The sequence below is a fragment of the Falco biarmicus genome, unplaced genomic scaffold (genome assembly GCF_023638135.1).
Source record: "Falco biarmicus isolate bFalBia1 unplaced genomic scaffold, bFalBia1.pri scaffold_30, whole genome shotgun sequence".
Classification (NCBI taxonomy): domain Eukaryota; kingdom Metazoa; phylum Chordata; class Aves; order Falconiformes; family Falconidae; genus Falco; species Falco biarmicus.
Genome location: NW_026611861.1, coordinates 2,084,210 through 2,100,728, shown reverse-complemented (window position 1 = coordinate 2,100,728; position 16,519 = coordinate 2,084,210). Strand labels below are relative to the sequence as shown.

The 16,519-nt window shown below is 53.9% G+C and overlaps 1 protein-coding gene across 1 annotated transcript; it reads right to left on the bottom strand.

Annotated features, from left to right (window-relative positions):
- Nucleotides 1-1,533: 1,533 nt before the first annotated feature.
- LOC130143475 (olfactory receptor 14C36-like) lies at nucleotides 1,534-7,547 on the bottom strand. The gene is made up of 2 exons (XM_056326158.1): nucleotides 6,657-7,547; nucleotides 1,534-1,605 (listed from the first exon to the last, which is right to left on the bottom strand). Exons 1-2 carry the CDS (start codon nucleotides 7,545-7,547, stop codon nucleotides 1,534-1,536), a joined length of 963 nt encoding a protein of 320 aa, XP_056182133.1.
- Between the last annotated feature and the right edge of the window lie 8,972 nt (nucleotides 7,548-16,519).

The window sequence follows — 16,519 nt, the reverse complement described above, 5'->3', positions numbered from 1 at the left end:
GTTGCTAGCAGTATGTCACCTACCTATTGCAGCAAGGCGACATTTTCCTACCTCTTTTGCCAGCTTTCCAACTCACTGGCTAATTGATTTCCAAAGACTGTAGGGCTATTTTTAACTCCTTGCAGTCATACAGCCCTGCACAGCTGGGTTTCTCGACCAGTTTCAGGGCTTTCCCATTTGAAACCAACCGACTGGTGACTGGCAGCAGCCAGCACAAGGCAGAAGAACGCATCTTCCATCTCATACAGTAAACCATTCCTCATTCTCCTTCAGGGTGGTCAGGAGGGCATACGGGTGCGCTACTGCCTCATGGACATCTTGCACAGTTGGATTTATAGCTCTTGAATCTTGCACCAGTTTGTATTCTTCTGAATTTGGCTTCCTGACAGGTAATACTGGAGTGTTATGTTCTGATTGGCATTCTCTTAGTAACCCCAAATCTGTGATTTGTTCAATTAAGGACTGCAACCCTTTCCTGACTTGTAGTTTAACTGGGTACAGCTTTTGACTTGCTGGTCTGCCATTTGGCTTCCACTGGATGATTACTGGTTCCCCTGCTTGGGGTTGCCCTGGTGTTCCTGAAGCCCATACAAGAGATATTGCAGCATTTGTACCTGCTTCTGGTATCTGCTGTAGCTCGGCTTCCTTCTGCAACATAAAAACGTGGGCATCCAAATCTTTATTGTCAGGAATATGGTTCCTTTGAGGAAGCCCAGGTGGCACCTCAGGTAGCTTTGGTTTCTGTCAACCAGCAACTGAATGCCAGCCCTGCAGTGCGTCACGGTCTGACCCAAGTTCATCCAGCTGGTCCATGAACAGGAAGCCCATCACAGTGGGGGTTCCAATCACCTGGCTACTCCCACACTCCACTGGTACTTATTCCAACAATCCTTTGCTCAGCCCCGTGAAGATACCATCAAAGAACCAGTGCATGGTTCTCACAGTGTTCCTGGATCACAGCATATGCAAACTGAAGCACATTTTCAGCAGCACCATGTCCTCCTGGAGGTCAGCCTCCCCTCCCCCACAGGCCTTCAGGGGCCTCAGCAGCACTGCAGCTAGCCAAGCCTTCTTCTGCCAGGGCTGCAGAGCCCAGCACTGCTTTTCTGGCCTTGCAGAGGGCAGGGCTTCCTCTGCTGGTGCACTTAGATTGCCACCGCCACCCACTCCAGCAGGTCTCTGGTCTCCAGCACAGCACGGGCACATGCTGGCTCGGGGGCGCTTGGTACCAGCTTTGCCCGAGAGAAGCCTGAGCTTGGCCCCAGCGCTACGGCTGAGGTGCTGCAGCCCAGAAGCGCACCGATGGCTTGGGACTGGGGCTCAGGCAGGAGGAGCTGGACTTCCACATGCTGTCATCGTGCTGGATATTGATGGAGTAAATCATGATATTGATGAAATAAATCATGAGGTGTGGTGGGGCAGGTCACAGTGGTGCGGCAGGGAAAGGTGTGGGCTTTTCACGAGGGACAGGCCAGGAAGCTGAGGAGGGGATGCCCTCCGTGTGCAGGCACTTGTTGCACGTGTGGACCTCCTCTACGGGGTGTGCAGCAGGTTGGGTGAGCCCTTGCAGGAGAGTGTCAGCGAGAGGCCGGTTAGTGTGCCATCCTGGTGGGAGACACAGCACCCGCACTCAGGGTACGGCAGTGGAGAAAGGCTTATCTAAGCAAGCCAAGGAAGTCTGCAGGTCCATGATCCCAGCTCTTATTGGGGACTTCATGACCCTGACGCCTTCTGGAAGGGGAGCACAGCAGGATACACCCTGTCCAGCTGGTGTCGGGGGTCTCTTGAGACAAATTCTTTGCACAGGTGTCAGGCCAACAAAGGTGACGCTCACCTGAATCTGGTCCTTGCCAAACAGGCAGTGCTGCTGAGGGATGTGAAAACCAGTGTCAGCCCCGGCTGTAGTGCTCATGAAATAGGGGGAGAAGACTTTAGCCTCTTCAGGGGACTTGTAGTGGTAGTCCCATGGGCAGCAGCACTCAAGGACAGCAGAGCTGTGTACGGCTGGTCATTCAGGAAAGCATTTTCCAAGCGGAACTGTCCACACCGAGGAGCAGGAAATCAAGCAGACATGCCTAGAGAGATCCTTGGCTAAAGAAGGAATTCCTCAAGAATCTCCAGAGAGAAAAGGAAGCATCCTGGAGGTGGATGCAAGGGCTCAAAGAGGAATTTAGAAATAGGGATGTCTTCAGGGAAGCCAAAGCCTGCTTAGTATGGGGTCTTGCAAGATGTTCAAGGGCATCAAGAGGATCTGTCACTACTTGCAGAACAGTTTAAGAAATAAACGAAGCCCCTGTGTGGCCTCTGCTGAGCTTAGTAAGAGCAGGTCTAGATAAAACTGAACATCCTCCAGGTCCTCTTTGCCTTAGTCTTCCCCAGCATCGTGTCCCAAAGCTTTGTGCCTGAAGGCAGGACTCTGGAGGGAACCAGCCAAGTGTGGATGGGGATCATGTCAGGAGTCATTTGACCAAATTCAATGCTTCCCACTCCAGGGAGGTGGAGGGGCGGCATCCCAGGGAGCTGTGTGAGCAGGCCGATGTCCCAGTGAGGCCATTCTCCATCCCCACTGGAAGGTCATAGAGACTGGAGGAACTTCCTCTTGACTGGAAGCACCCGTGAATCTCGTGATACCCAAGAAGGACAAATTGAAAGTCCTGCCCCTAAAGTGGACCGAGGCCCTGCGATGACACAGGGCAGGGACTGCCTGGCTGGGTCCTTGGTTTGCATTCGGCAAACTAGGAGCCATCAGGAAAGGTGACCAACAGCCTCCTGGGCTGTATGACCAGGAGCACAGCCACGGCAAGTCATTCCCCCCCTCTGCTTCCCACTTGTTTCACCACATCTAGAGTACTTGTCTAGCTTTGGTGCTCCACAATAGCAGAGAGACATTGGCACGCTGGAGCCATTTCAGTAAAGAATCACAGAGATGGTCAAGGCTGGAGCACGTGCCCTGTTAGATCAGGCTGAGGGAGCTGGGCTGGTCCACCCTGGAGAATGGAGGGCTTTTGTGGGAGGATGTAAGAGCCTTGCGTTGCCTATGGCAAGGTTTCCAAAACTCACTGTGGTACAAGGCAGGAGCACAGGAAGCAATGAACTGAAGCAAGAGCGCTGTCCTCCTTCTTCACCTTCAGCCTTTAGCTCGGGGAACCACAGGCTGCACAGACCCCCAGTGGTGAGGGGTGTGCCATCAGTTCGAGTCCTCTTGGGTGACATTTCTGGCACCTGAGCGGGTAACTATCCAGGTGGATTTCCCAAGGGTAAATCCTGCCTCGCAAACCTGACAGCCTGCAGTTGTGCGTGAGGAGCTCCACAGTGGATGTCATTTCCCTCAGCTTTACAAATGTCTTCCCATGGTCTCCCTCAGTGTTCTGCCCAAGCGAGGCCATGAACCTCTGGGTGTGAACAGAAAGAGATGGGTAAAATACCAGCTGGATGGTCAGGCTGAGAGAGCAGTGGGGAAGGGCTCACACCCCACCTGGAGGCCACTGGGACATACTGGGGCAGTGTGGGCACCACAGGGGACTCTCCTGCTTACAGTTTAAGAGCTGTAAAGATAATCCAGTGGAGGCAACTCTCACAGTGTCTGTCGGTGGCACCAAACTGAGAGGACCATCCCTGTGCCCTAGGGATGCCATGGAGGGGAACCCTGGCAGGTGGGGTGGCCGCCCTGTCAGGAGCTGCACAGATGCAGGAAGGACCAAGGGCAGAGCCTGCACCTCCCTCGGGTGGACTAACACCCTGCAGCTGCAGGGCCTGGGACCTGCCTGGCTGGGCAGTGTCTGTGCAGAAAAGGCCCTGGTGGTGCTGGGGGACAGAAGGCAAAACACAATCCCAGCCCGTGACCTGGTAGCAGAGGCAGCCAGCCGTGCCCTGGAGCGTCTGAAGAGGTGCCTTGCCAAGGGAGTGCGGGAAGTGGTTGTGTCCCAATGCTCATCCCTCGTTAGACCCCCTGTCCATGACTGTGTTCATTTTTGGGCCCTGACTGGGGAGGGAAGGAGGGAGGGAGCGGCTGGGTGGCTGCTGGGCTTTTGGCCAGAGACAGCCCATTACAACAAGGAAGGTGTGTATAATTCGGAGGGAGTTAGAGGAAAGAAGGAAGGCAGCAGAATGTCCCCAGGACTTGGAGGGCCATGGAGTCATTTCATTGGCCACCCCATTCAGAATGAAGCTGGGAAGTGAGCCTGAAATTCAGAACCAACAAGGTCCATAGACAGGCCAGGCTGTTCCTATGGTTGTGCCTGGAGACCCGCACACCTACAGCACAGGTTGTGCTGGGGCTGAATCTCCTGCCTGGCTTCAATGGGCTCCCGGAGCCATGGACAAAGCTTTGGGTGGAGGCCCCAGGTGAGGCTGGTCAGGGCCAGGAAGGCCTAGGGATGCTCTCAGGGCCCTGCCCCCATGGGATCCCACCTGCCAGTGCCCTCAGCAGGCCAGGTTCTCCTTCCCTTCTGCCCCAGGGCTGTGCTCTGCTGCTCTCCATCCACACATGCCTGGGCATCAGGGACACCACAACTGCACACTACTAGAAGCAAGGTGGCACTGGTCTTCAAATCCCTGAGCAGATTGTTGTCTTTGGGGAGACCCAGGTGCAGGCGAGCATCAGAGTGGGCAACCTGTTTGGTCTGAGGAACTTGCCCACAAGCCCCTGGACTCTTGGCATCCTTGCTTACCTGTCCTGTCAACACCAAGGAGACTGATTCCCCCAGAATAAACCAGATTATCTCACCCATTGTTTCTCCTGCCATAGTATCTCACAAACCAAACATTTTTTTAATTGGCAATAAATTAATCTTTGCCAAGACCTCACATCTCTGGACATGAAAAGAATCATTAAGAGATCTCTTTATCTTTGCCATGAGCATTGCTGGTTTATTTTTTTCCTTTGTCCTGTTGAGTCAGTGCAGCGAATGAGCAGCTGAATGTTTGTCTCACCACTGGCCAAGGTTAACCCACCACAGGACCACATCAGGACTGCTGAGCCCACAACAAGGCTCCCCAGCACAAGAGAGACCCTGACACATCACAGCAAGTCCTGCAGAGGCCAGAAGGATGGTTAGGACCTGGAGCATGTTATGGGCAAAGGGAGGCTGAGAGAGCAAGAGTATTATTTGAGAAATTGTTCTGAATGAAAGACTGGAGCGCTGGACCCAGGCCAGCTGGTGGGATCTCAATCAATATTTGTTAGAACACCATGCCATGAGAACATGATCTTGTTGGAGGTGTCTGACAATGGCCTTCCCTGAGAGACCAATGTGGCAAGAGCTATGGGACTTGTGTGTAACAAGTGTCAGTAGGAAGGTGGCTCCCTTTATATTTAGAAATGGTGATGGAGTTGGGTATCGCTGGGCAACGGAGGAGGACAGAGGTGACCATGCAGCAGTGGTCCCTAATGAGGGCTGGGGTATATGACCAGGCTTGGAAATGAGCAGTGTTTGGGAATTTGTGGGGAAAATTTCCCTTCTGCAGCTTTCTGAGGGTGTGCAGGGAACACGGCACAGATCTGGCCCCTCAGTCCCGCTCCTTTGGTGCCTTGCTGGCTTCACCATGACCCCTGGGTCTGCACCAGGACCACCCTGCTGTGTGCCCCCACGCTGCACACCCACACAGCTGAGCTCTCACTGGTGTTTCCCTCTCCCTGGCCCTTCCCAGCCCAGCCCCCCCCCAGCCCCAACAGCTCTGCCCACCTCCCCTGCCCTCTCCCCAGCCCAGGCAGACACAGCAGCCCACGCGGGGCTGGCCCCATGCAATTGCCCACCCAAAGGGGGCTGCAGAGCTCTGGGCACTCACCCCATGGCCATAGACCATCACAAGGGCACAGGAGATGCTGGTGGGCAGAGAGGGGTCTCCTCCTGCCAGTCAGCCCCAGGGCTGGCACCAGCCATGGCATGAGGACACAGAGGCCATTGCCTCCCTCTGTCTGCTGCTCCTCTCTCACAGGGACCCTGATTGCCCACTCCTGGCAGCCCCTCGGGGCCAGTCCCTGTCCCCAGCACCAGGCTGCTGGCCTGGGGGCTCCCCAGGCACCTCCTGCTGCACCAGGGACACAGCAGCCTGCCCCAGCTGGGGCATCCACAGAGACACCTGCTCTTGCCCACGGATGTGGTCTCAGGCATGGCCCTGAGCAGGCGGTGCTGCTGTGCAGGGCAGCGGTGCCTGAAAGCCCAGGGAGATGGTCCCAGGCACATCCCTCTTGGTCACCAACCATTCCCATGGGCACTGGGCCCCCACACGCCAAGGCTCAACACAGGCCCATGCCCTAACGCGTTGCCCCATGCCCTCCTCCCCTGAGCCATGGAGAACCCAAGATCAGAGACGTTGTTCAGGAAACAATTCCTGCAGCTTGTTCCTCAGCTTGGCTTTGGAATTAGTGCCAAAACTCCAACCATTGGAACTGAGAAATCCTCCTTTTATTACAGAGATATGAGCCAGGAGTCAAGGTTAATTGTCCACCCACGCACATGTACAAAGAACACCAGGTCAGACAGGCTGGGTTCCCACGTGCAACAGATTCAGACATTTCTAGACAAACAGGATTGTCACAAATAGAATGCTAAACGCACTGGAGTTTCCAGAAATGAAGTGGAAATGCCTTGTGAAGGGACATGGATAATTTGTTGCTTCCGAGATACACCTGACTGCATCAGCTTCTTCAGTGCGTCCTTCAGCTCCTGGTTCCTCATGCTGTAGATGAGGGGGTTCACTGCTGGAGGCACCACCGAGTACAGGACTGCCACCACCAGGTCCAGGGATGGGGAGGAGATGGAGGGGGGCTTCAGGTGGGCAAATATGGCAGTGCTGAGAAAGAGGGAGATCACGGCCAGGTGAGGGAGGCACGTGGAAAAGGCTTTGTGCCGTCCCTGCTCAGAGGGGATCCTCAGCACAGCCCTGAAGATCTGAACGTAGGACGGAACAATGAAAATGAAACATCCACAGACTAAACAGGAACTAATCACAATAAGCCCCACTTCCCTGAGGTAGGTGTGTGAGCAGGAGAGCTTGAGGATCTGTGGGATTTCACAGAAGACCTGTCCCAGGGCATTGCCTTGGCAGAGCGGCAGTGACAGTGTATTGGCCGTGTGCAGCGCAGCATAGAGAAACCCACTGGCCCAGGCAGCTGCTGCCATGCGGACACAAGCTCTGCTGCCCAGCAGGGTCCCGTAGTGCAGGGGCTGGCAGATGGCCACGTAGCGGTCATAGGCCATGACGGTGAGGAGAGAACACTCTGCTGAAAGGAAAAAGACAATCAGGAAGAGCTGTGCAGCACATCCTGGGTAGGAGATGTCCCTGGTGTCCCAGAGGGAGTTGGCCATGGCTTTGGGGAGAGTGGTGGAGATGGAGCCCAGGTCGATGAGAGAGAGGTTGAGGAGGAAGAAGTACATGGGGGTTTGCAGGTGGTGGTCGCATACTATGGCAGTGATGATGAGTCCGTTGGCCATGAGGGCAGCCAGGTAGATGCCCAGGGAGAGCCAGAAGTGCAAGAGCTGCAGCTCCCGCGTGTCTGCCAATGCCAGGAGGAGGAACTGGGTGATGGAGCTGCTGTTGGACATGTGCTGCCTCTGGGCATATGGTCCTGTCACAGGAGAAAAAGACAGTGACAATTTAGGGGAGACTTCTGCAAGCAAAATCAAAGCCATTTCCCACAGACCATCCCCCCGTCACACACAGACATCCCTCTCTTTTCTCGGAGACCTTCCTGCAGCTGTGTGGCTGCAGCCCTGCTTGGTGCTGGCCGTGTGGGTGATGAAGAGCAGGGCATCTGCCCACGGGCTCTTGACCAGCCAGCCCCACTCTGCAGCAGTGGGTGGGGGCAGGGACCAGTCCTGGTGTTTAACTTTGTCCTCTGAAACCAGTGCCAACGCAGAAGGGCTGGTCAGCGCCTGCAGCGCCAGTGCTAAGGAACGGGAAGGGTGAAGGCATTGTAAGAGAGCTTTAGTTTTTTTCACAGCTCCCCCCCATCTCTCCTGTTGCGTATTCTCGGATGTCAGAAAAGCAGAGCATTTTTGCTGCCCTCCGGTGGAACAGAGTGAGGTCTGTGAGGCAAGAGGATTGCCTGTGGGTGAGTGCACAGTGAGGGGAGGTGGTCTGTCCTTCTGGTTCCCAGTTTCTATGGGCTTGCACCTTCCTGAGATGAATGGTGGCCACACTCCCATGTTACCCTGAAATACCACAAGGCACTGCTGAGAACGGACTGACCCACCACAGACCAGTAAAGGTTGTAGACTTTCATCAGAACTCAGCATCCCACCCACAGCAAAGGATACACAGCTCATTTCACCCACCCCAACAGTGTTTTCTCCATCACAGAAACTCTACGCCTCTACATGGGCCTTTCAGATCACTAATGGGTGCAAGGGGACAGGTTTCCATTCTGGAGGGCAACTCACTGCTTGGAAGGGAACTACAAGGAGGTAGCCAAGTGCCCTAACAAGAGCATCAGGTTCAGGGAGAACCAGCCCATTGCCCAGCCCCACATAGGGCATTGCCCACAGCCCCACAGCTGAGAGGAAAGCTGGGACACTTGTTCCCATGGACACACCTGCAGGAGAGGACCCACAAGGTCAGAGTGTGACTCTGCAGCTGAAACACCCATCCCCAGAGAGCCTGACAGCAAGAGCTAGAGAATAAAACTAACCCAAAACGGCAGAGAAAGAAGTAAAATTGCACTGATGGTCTAGGTAAGAGTGTCCAGGGCGAGCGAGCCAGGCACTGAGGGCAGCGTTGCCCTTGCCCAGCTCTGCTCGCCACCTCCCACACACCAACATTGCCGGGCAGCTGCTCTCAGCCCCTGTGCTCTGCAGAGGGACCGGGGCACGTGGCTGCAGAGCTGCACCGCGGCTCTGCTGGAGCTCTGGCTGCAGAGGGGGTGGCTCACGCCTCGGGACCCCCAGCCCTGAGGGCAGAGGCTTTGCTGGGGGGAGAGCAGGCCAGGGGGATGCCTCAGAGAAAGGGGTCTGCACTGCACATGGTCAGAGAGAGCTTTCTGATTCTCCCTTCAACAACAATTCTGTCTGAAGTTTCCTTTCATTCCCTGATCATATCGCTTCTGCCAGGAGATTTTCCTTGTGGGAGGTATCTCCCTGTGCCAGGTCTTTCCCCGTCAGCGCTCACAGATCCCATCACAACCTCTGTGCTCTGGCCCTACACAAAGCTGCCTGTCTGCAGGGCACTGGCTGGGCGCAGGTTACTTGTTTGCAGGTGGAATAATGGTCAGGTGAGACTGAGCCTGGTGGATCCAGCAAAGGCAAAGCTCCTTTTGTCCGTGGGAAAGGAGTGACTGAATGCACATAGGAAGACTCAAATAAAACCCTCTGATATTTCAAAGTTACAATTCAGGAGTCTAGGGGACTTGTCATTATTAAGAACTCCTTCATCGTGTATTCCAACCCATTCCCCAAGAGTATAAAACGGAAACAGACTCAAGAAAGTACTTTACCTTTACACTAACCTTGCTTTGTACTAATTTTTGAAACCACCAATGGAAAATATTCTGGCAGTGAGCGGAAGCTGTGAGCAGCCCTGAAGCACACAACACCCTCTTAACAACAGATAAGCACTTCCTTGTGTGGGGGTCACTCCTTGCACACACAGCTTCTCCCCGCAGCCGCACGGGAGCCCCCGGCAGGCTGAGAGCTGCCCCTGGCAGGCGGCAGAGCCCCTGCCCCAGCACACAGCCCCCTGGGCTGCAGGGACCCTGCTGGCAAGGACAGCCCTGGGCACCCCTGCCTGCACAGCCACCTTCACAGCCCTGCAGCCGGCCCTGGCACAAGGCAGCCCACATGCCCTGGCCCTCCCACGCTGCAGCAGGGAAGCCCTGCTCTGCAGCACACTGGCCTCCTCCACAGCAAAAGGCTCCCACACGGTCCCACAGGCTGGGGGGGGCCCAGCTGCTGCAGACCCGGCTAGGAACTGCAGAGGCATTGCCCTGCAGCCACACACTTACCGGCTCCAGGGCTCTGCAGATTTCTCCAGCAGGGAGCTCTCAGCAGCCCCCCACCAAGGTCTGCTTTTGAGCTCTCCCTGCCTCCCTCCTCTGCCCCTCTGGGCTCCCTCCAGGTGTCCCTGGGGCTGCAGGGGAACCTGCTGGGCAGCAGGATGAGGCAATCCCTCATGGGCCTTGCCTCTCCTGGGGGGACACACTTATTTCCAGCAGTGGCAATTCCCTTACTAGAAAAAGTTTTCTGCAGGAGTATCAACTTTTGTTAACCCATTACTAGAGAGGACACCAGGAAAACTGCAGCAAAGGATCCAAGTACTCCTAAAAGAGCGTGTGTGTATGTGTGTGTCTGGTGGTTCTGCAGGCAGGGGCAGGGAGGATGTCTTCAGTGCTTCAGTAAGCCCTGCAGAGCCCATTTCAGCACTTCATTGCACAGTCCGAGGGCTCAAGACTCAGCTCTCCTTTGCCCAGGCCATGTCTCTGCTCTGAAGCAAAGCCTTTGCACCCCCGGGCTCGGGGACACTTGGTACCAGGTTGCCTTATGGCCAGGCAGAGCTGGGCTGGTGCCACAGCTGGGGGGCTTCAGCCCAGATGTGCAGCAGTGCCCTCAGCCAGGGGCCCACGCAGAGGCAGCTGCAGCCCGTCCTGTTGCAGACAGAGCTGTGACCCTGAGGGAACCAAGTGCCAAGGCAGGTGGCAGAGCTCAGCACAGCTGCTCGGCAAGGACAGCAGCCTCCAACAGCCCAGGCATCCACCACGCGGTTTAGACCGGTGAGGCAATTCCAGGGCACCCGAAGGAGTGTTCCCTCCTTCTGCACAGGCCACAGCCTGCCAGTGTATGACCTGGGGGCTGCACTCTGCTGCTCTCCTGCCTCACTGCCCCTGGGAGACGAGACTCCACCATTGCTTTGCTCCTAGTACCAAGGTGGACACGAATGATGCAGGGTTTCAGATCCAGGGGAGCATCACAGCTGTTGGCCCATCTGGCAGCTGTGCTAGAATACTGATGTAAACAACCTACAGACACATAAAGGAGCATTGTCACTGTGCTGCCCTGTGACTGTCAGTAGGTGGTTACTTGACCACTGGCTCGCAGGATCCCACCAAGCCTCTGTCTCGCTGCTCCCCTCCTTTTTCACTCACCTTGATGTCTGTAGGGTTGTTCTCTCACATCATTCTCACTCCTCTCCCTTTCTGCTTTGTCCTTTCTGCCATAGGGTATCACAGAGGTGCCACTGCGATTGCTTATTGGCTCAGGTTTGGGCAGGGGCTGGTCCATTTTGGAGTCAAATGAAAGTCGCTGTTATGGTCATGGAGTCAGCTCTTGATCTCTTCTCACCTCTGCCAGCCCTACAAACACCTCCAAACCACTCCCAAACCCTTGCCATGTAAACCCACAGGATCTCTAAATTCCCCAAGAAGATGTGAGGTTATTGATCCGAAGGCTTCCTCATGCTGCTTAAATAAGACTTTTCCCCTTCCTCTCCCTGATTTAGGTTATTTCAGAGCAGTTACCCTGAACCACACCCGTGTCACCTGGGCCAAGCTCAGACATGTAACTACAAAAATAATAATGGGTACCAAGTGTCCAAGGTCACACGCAAGCAAAATATTTTGCTGCAGAGCATGCTGGGGTGGTGGGCAGAGGTCACTGTGAAGGTGAAATGAGATGTCCCTAAGGAGAGCAATCCATGCTGTCCTTGGGACCAGAGACACGCAGGGCTGGACTGTGCAGTGCTGCAGGAGAAGGCATTGCTGCCAGTGATGCCTCTGCAGCCCCAGTGGACATGTGGTTCCGGTGAACCTTATACCCAGAAAGGACAAGGTGCTTTTGAATGTGTCCTTGACAATGGACATCCCGTGATGCAGGAACACTTTGAAAATCATTGGTCTATTTCTCTATTGCCTCACCACAGGGGTGACTTTCCACAGTGCTGGCTAACTGGGGAGGCCCAAGAAGGCTGAATGCTAGTCAAGTGCTGCCCACCTACAAGAAGGGTAGGAGGGAGGATCGGGATAACTACAGGCCTGTCAAACTGATCTTAGTGCCAGGGAAGGTTGTAGAGCAGATCGTCCTGAGCATCATCACACAGGAGCCACAGGAAAACCAGGAGGTCAGGACCAGCCAGTATGGGTTTATGAAAGGCAGCTCCTGCCTGATGAATCTGATCTCCTGCTGGGACAAGGTGACCTGCCGAGTGGATGAGGGAAAGGCTGTGGATGCTGTCTACCTGGACCTTAGGAAAGCCTTTTGGCTCCATCTCCCACTGCATTCTCCTGGAGAAACTGGCTGCTCATGGCTTTGGTGGGTGTTCTCCATGCTGGGTTAAAGCTGGCTGGACAGCCAAGCCCCAAGAGGGGTAGTAAATGGAGTGACATCCAGGTGACGGCCCATAAGGAGTGGTGTTCCCCAGGGCTCAGTGCTGGGGCCAGTCCTGCTTCAGAACTTCATCAATGGTCTGGATTGAGTGCACCCTCAGTGAGTTTGTGTACAACATCAAGTGGGGTAGCAGTGCTGATGTCCTTGAAGGCAGGAAGGCTCTGCAGAGGGATCTGCACGGGTTGGACCATTTGGATGTGTCCAATTGTATGAAGTTCAACCAGGAGAAGTGCCAGTTCTGTACGTGGGTCACAACAGCCCCCCACAACGCTACAGGCTTGGGCCAGAGTAGCTGGAAGGCAGGCTGGTGGGGAAGTACCCTGAGGGTGCAGGTTGGCAGATGGTTGAGCAAGAGCCAGCAGTGTGCCCGGGTGGCCAAGAAGGCCCATATCATCGTGTCTGCTATCAAAAACAGTGTGGCCAGCAGGACCAGGGCAGTGATGGACCCCCTGTACTCGGCACTGCTGAAGCCACACCTTGAACACTGTGTTTCCATTTTGGGCCCCTCACTGCAAGAGAAACGCTGAGGATCACGTCCAAGAAGGGCAACAAAGCTGGTGAAGGGTTTGGAGCCCTGGTCTGTTGAAGAGTGTCTGAAAAGACGGTTTTCTTTTGAAAAGTGGTTTTACTCTGGAGAAGAGGAGACTCAGGAGGGATCTTACTGCTCTCTAGAGTTACCTGAAAGGAGGTTGTAGATGAGTGGGGGTAGGTCTCTTCTGCCACATAACAAGTCACAGAACAAGAGGAAATAGCCTCTAGTTAGAGAGGAGAGCTTTAGATTGGATATGAGGAAAAACATCTTCACTGCAAGGATGGTCAAGCATTGGAACAGGCTGCCCAGGGAGCTGGTGGAATCACCAGCCCTGGAGATGTTTCAGAAATACATAGACACAGTGCTTCGGGACATGGTTCAGTGACGGAATTGGCTGTCCTGAGGTAATGGTTGAATTTGATGGCCTTTAAGGTCTTTTCCAACCTAAATGATTCTCTGTTCTTATGCTTCCGTGATTTATTGCAAGCCTACCTAGACACGTTGCTGAGCAAGCTGGTCTAGGTCACCCTGCTTCAGTTGGAGGGCTGGATACAACGATCTCCAGAGGTCAGTCCAACCTGGAAAAAGAAGCCATAGAGCTATAAAAGCATATATAAAAAATGTCCACACAACTAGGGAAGTTCATGTGAAGAATATTTCTCCATAGAAATGGCCTGTGGGAAATGCATTTGAGAAATCTGAACGAAACAAGGCTGCTTTTCTGTGGCCAGGTCATGGGTTAGAATGAGGGTGACAGAGGGGTGTGTTATGAGGAGGACAGCTGATTCTCAGGAACTCCTCATGCAGGAGGACATGCCTGGCTGTGAAGGGGCCTGTGAGGTCAGTTCTGTCTCTGGAGGTGGCAGGCCGGCAACAGGAACATGGCTGGGAAAGTCCTTCTGCCAAGCTACAGCATAGGACCTCTCCAGGAAAAGGGCTGGGGTACAGGCTGTCATGTCCATTTTGCCTGTGGACATGAGAGGACAGCAGCAGGCATGTGGCTTGGTCACGTCTCTGGGAGAAGCTGAAAGGCCAGCAGCAGCCATGTGGTTTAGAAGACCATGTGGAGGTGACTTCACTTTTTTGAGGGGAAAGACCACCAAAAATAGCTTTTGAGTTAGGTTCCCTACTTGGAGGGCAGTTCCTGAGGTGGTAAAGCTTTCCTGGGTAGTGGGAAAAAAGAGGAGAGGGGAAAAGATTTCACAAAGTGTAATGTTGCAAATGGAGAGTGGCTATCGGGAGGAAGAACTTTCACTCTAGGGGTCCTGCTGCGGTGCAAGAGCTCAGCCAGAGGGAGCCTGGATCAGCCCATGGCTTTGTGTTTCAAGGAACAGCCGGTGAGAGTGGAGGTACCTCAGTGAAGGTATGGCAATATTGGGGTGAGAGCAAGGCAGGGCAGCGAGATGGTGCCTACAGCCTGCAGGGCAACAGGGGCAGGGCTCCAACCATGTAGGACAGCCTGTGGTGAAGAGGGCAGAGGGCACTGTCAAGGCTGGAAGGCACCAGTAGAACCCAGGTCTGTGTCCCCTTGGCTGTGGCAGCTGTCTCTGCCTCTGAGGGTCATGTCAAGACATGATGTCCTCACGGCACGGGGCATCGTTGCCTCCTTGCAGCCCCATGGGGAAGCTGGAAGTTGCTGTGCCATTGCTGTCCTTCACTGGGCATTGGATGCCCACCTTCCATGGTCCCCAGGAAGAGCCCTGAGCCCTCTGTGAGGGACAGCACCGACCTCCCCACAGGCTGCAGGTCACGCCTTGGCCTTTCTGCTTCATCAAGCAAGCCAAGGCTTTGCTCAGCAGCAGAGCTGCCTGCACAGCGCCTTTGCCTTCCTGCACTCACAGCCCCCAAGGATGGGCTCTAACAAGGCCATGGGGAGGCTTTCTCAGCCATGGCCCTCAGTGGGGCCCATTAACGCTTCCAGGGACTGTGGGCTTTGCTCCGGACTTGGTGTTCTTGAGAGGTTTCTTCAGGCTCCTCTGAACACCTGAAGTCCACAGCAGCAAAGACACCCTGGGCTCATGACAAGGGAGAACGCCCTGACGAGCCCTGTCTCCTCCATCAGGGACATCTGGTCTTCAAGGCTTGAACACTTAATAAGTTTCAGAAGTATAGTTAAAGAGGAAGGCAGGTAATGACCACTATGGAGAAGTGATAGAAGACTTTTCTAATGGCAACTGATGCAGCATGCCTCCTGAGGAGTTGTGCAGAGGTTGGAAAAGCAGTCCCTGGAGCTAAACACTGCATGGACAGCCTGACTTCTCACCTCCCCAGCCCCACCGTTTATCTCCTCAGCCCCATGGCACTTCCATCACTTGACATCTGACTTCTCCAACCAGCTCTGCAGGTGAATATAGGAAGTGCTTGGCAGTAATTATTGGCTGCTTTCCTTTAGAGAAGAGGGTGTAAACAGGAATAAAAGAGGGATTGCTTATGAGGGTGTGTGTTGGGGGAGTGGGTTAGAAATTAATAAATAAAAATAAATTTCTCAGCTGTCGTATTGTAAGTTCAAGCAAATCCCCATGAGGTCTATTGCGACACCATAGGGAATATTAGAGACACTACTGAAAGACAGTCCAAATTTTCCACTCTGAACCTTAAAGCAGAAGCTACATAGGTAGAATGGGTTGGAGTGATCAAAGAGGAAGATGAGAAAGGCATCTGGAGATGAACTTCTTAACCAATAGCTGTAAATCAGGAAACCAGGACATCAGCATATTTTCTTCAATTTCATAGAAGGTGTGAACTTCCTGGGACTCATGACAAATATTAGGATGATTCCAAATTTTTTTGTATCTCTAGAATTTCTCCCACTTTGATCTACGTATACGCAACAACTGGTATTCTCTGAGGTTTGCCCTCTGATGCCAGAGTTCACCCAGAGGGAGCCTGGATTGTCCCACGGCTTTGAGTTTCAAGGAACAAGCAGGGATGAGGGGAGAAACTCCAGAAAAGGCAGAGAAATGTGGATGTGAATGCTGGGTAGGAAAGCAAGGAAGAGTCAACCCCCAGAGTGGAAAGAGGTGCCACATGGACAGTGTAGGGCAACTTGCAGTGGAGATGGCCCAGGGCTGCAGCGAGGCTGAATGGCCCCACAGGGGGATGAGGCCTCTGTCCCCCTGGCAATGGCAGCTGCCTCTCCCACCAAGGCCTGTGACATAGAACTTGATTTGGAGGGTCTTATGTTCTGCCCTCCAAGAGCCTGGGGGTCAGGGCTTGGTCTTTCTGCTTCATAAAAAAATCCAAATGTGTTTTGCAGCATTACAGCCACTGACACAGTACCTTTGCCTGCCTGCAGGTCTGGCCTCTAATTAGCTACTCTAACGAGTCCATGGGGACGCTTTGTCAGCAATGGCCCTCAGCGGGACCCATCAATGTTTGAAGGTATTTTCAGTGTTGCTTCTGACTTACATTCCTTCAGTGGTTGGTTCAGTCTGCTCTCAGTAGCTCAGGTTCATGGCAGGAGCCCCCAAGGCCCTAATGAGGTATTTGCCTTTTCTCTTTTCCTTCAAGTCTTAAAGACCTGTGCAGCTAATTGAATCTGTTCCATTCATGTAGATAAGAGAGAGGATTTCAAAGTGCACTTCAAAATAATTATTTTTCATTTCATAGGTTGTATTTTGCTACTTTTTAGGCTAGAGGGGAGGTTCTAGCAGCAATCTCCAAGTGATAATGA

Excerpts from the sequence above, each read along its gene's own strand:
- LOC130143475 (XM_056326158.1), bottom strand. The coding sequence starts at position 7,547 with ATGTCCAACAGCAGCTCCATCACCCAGTTCCTCCTCCTGGCATTGGCA. Across the intron at positions 1,606-6,656 it reads GGAACCAGGAGCTGAAGGAC|GATGGCACACTAACCGGCCT; the intron begins GCACTGAAGAAG and ends GTCTCCCACCAG.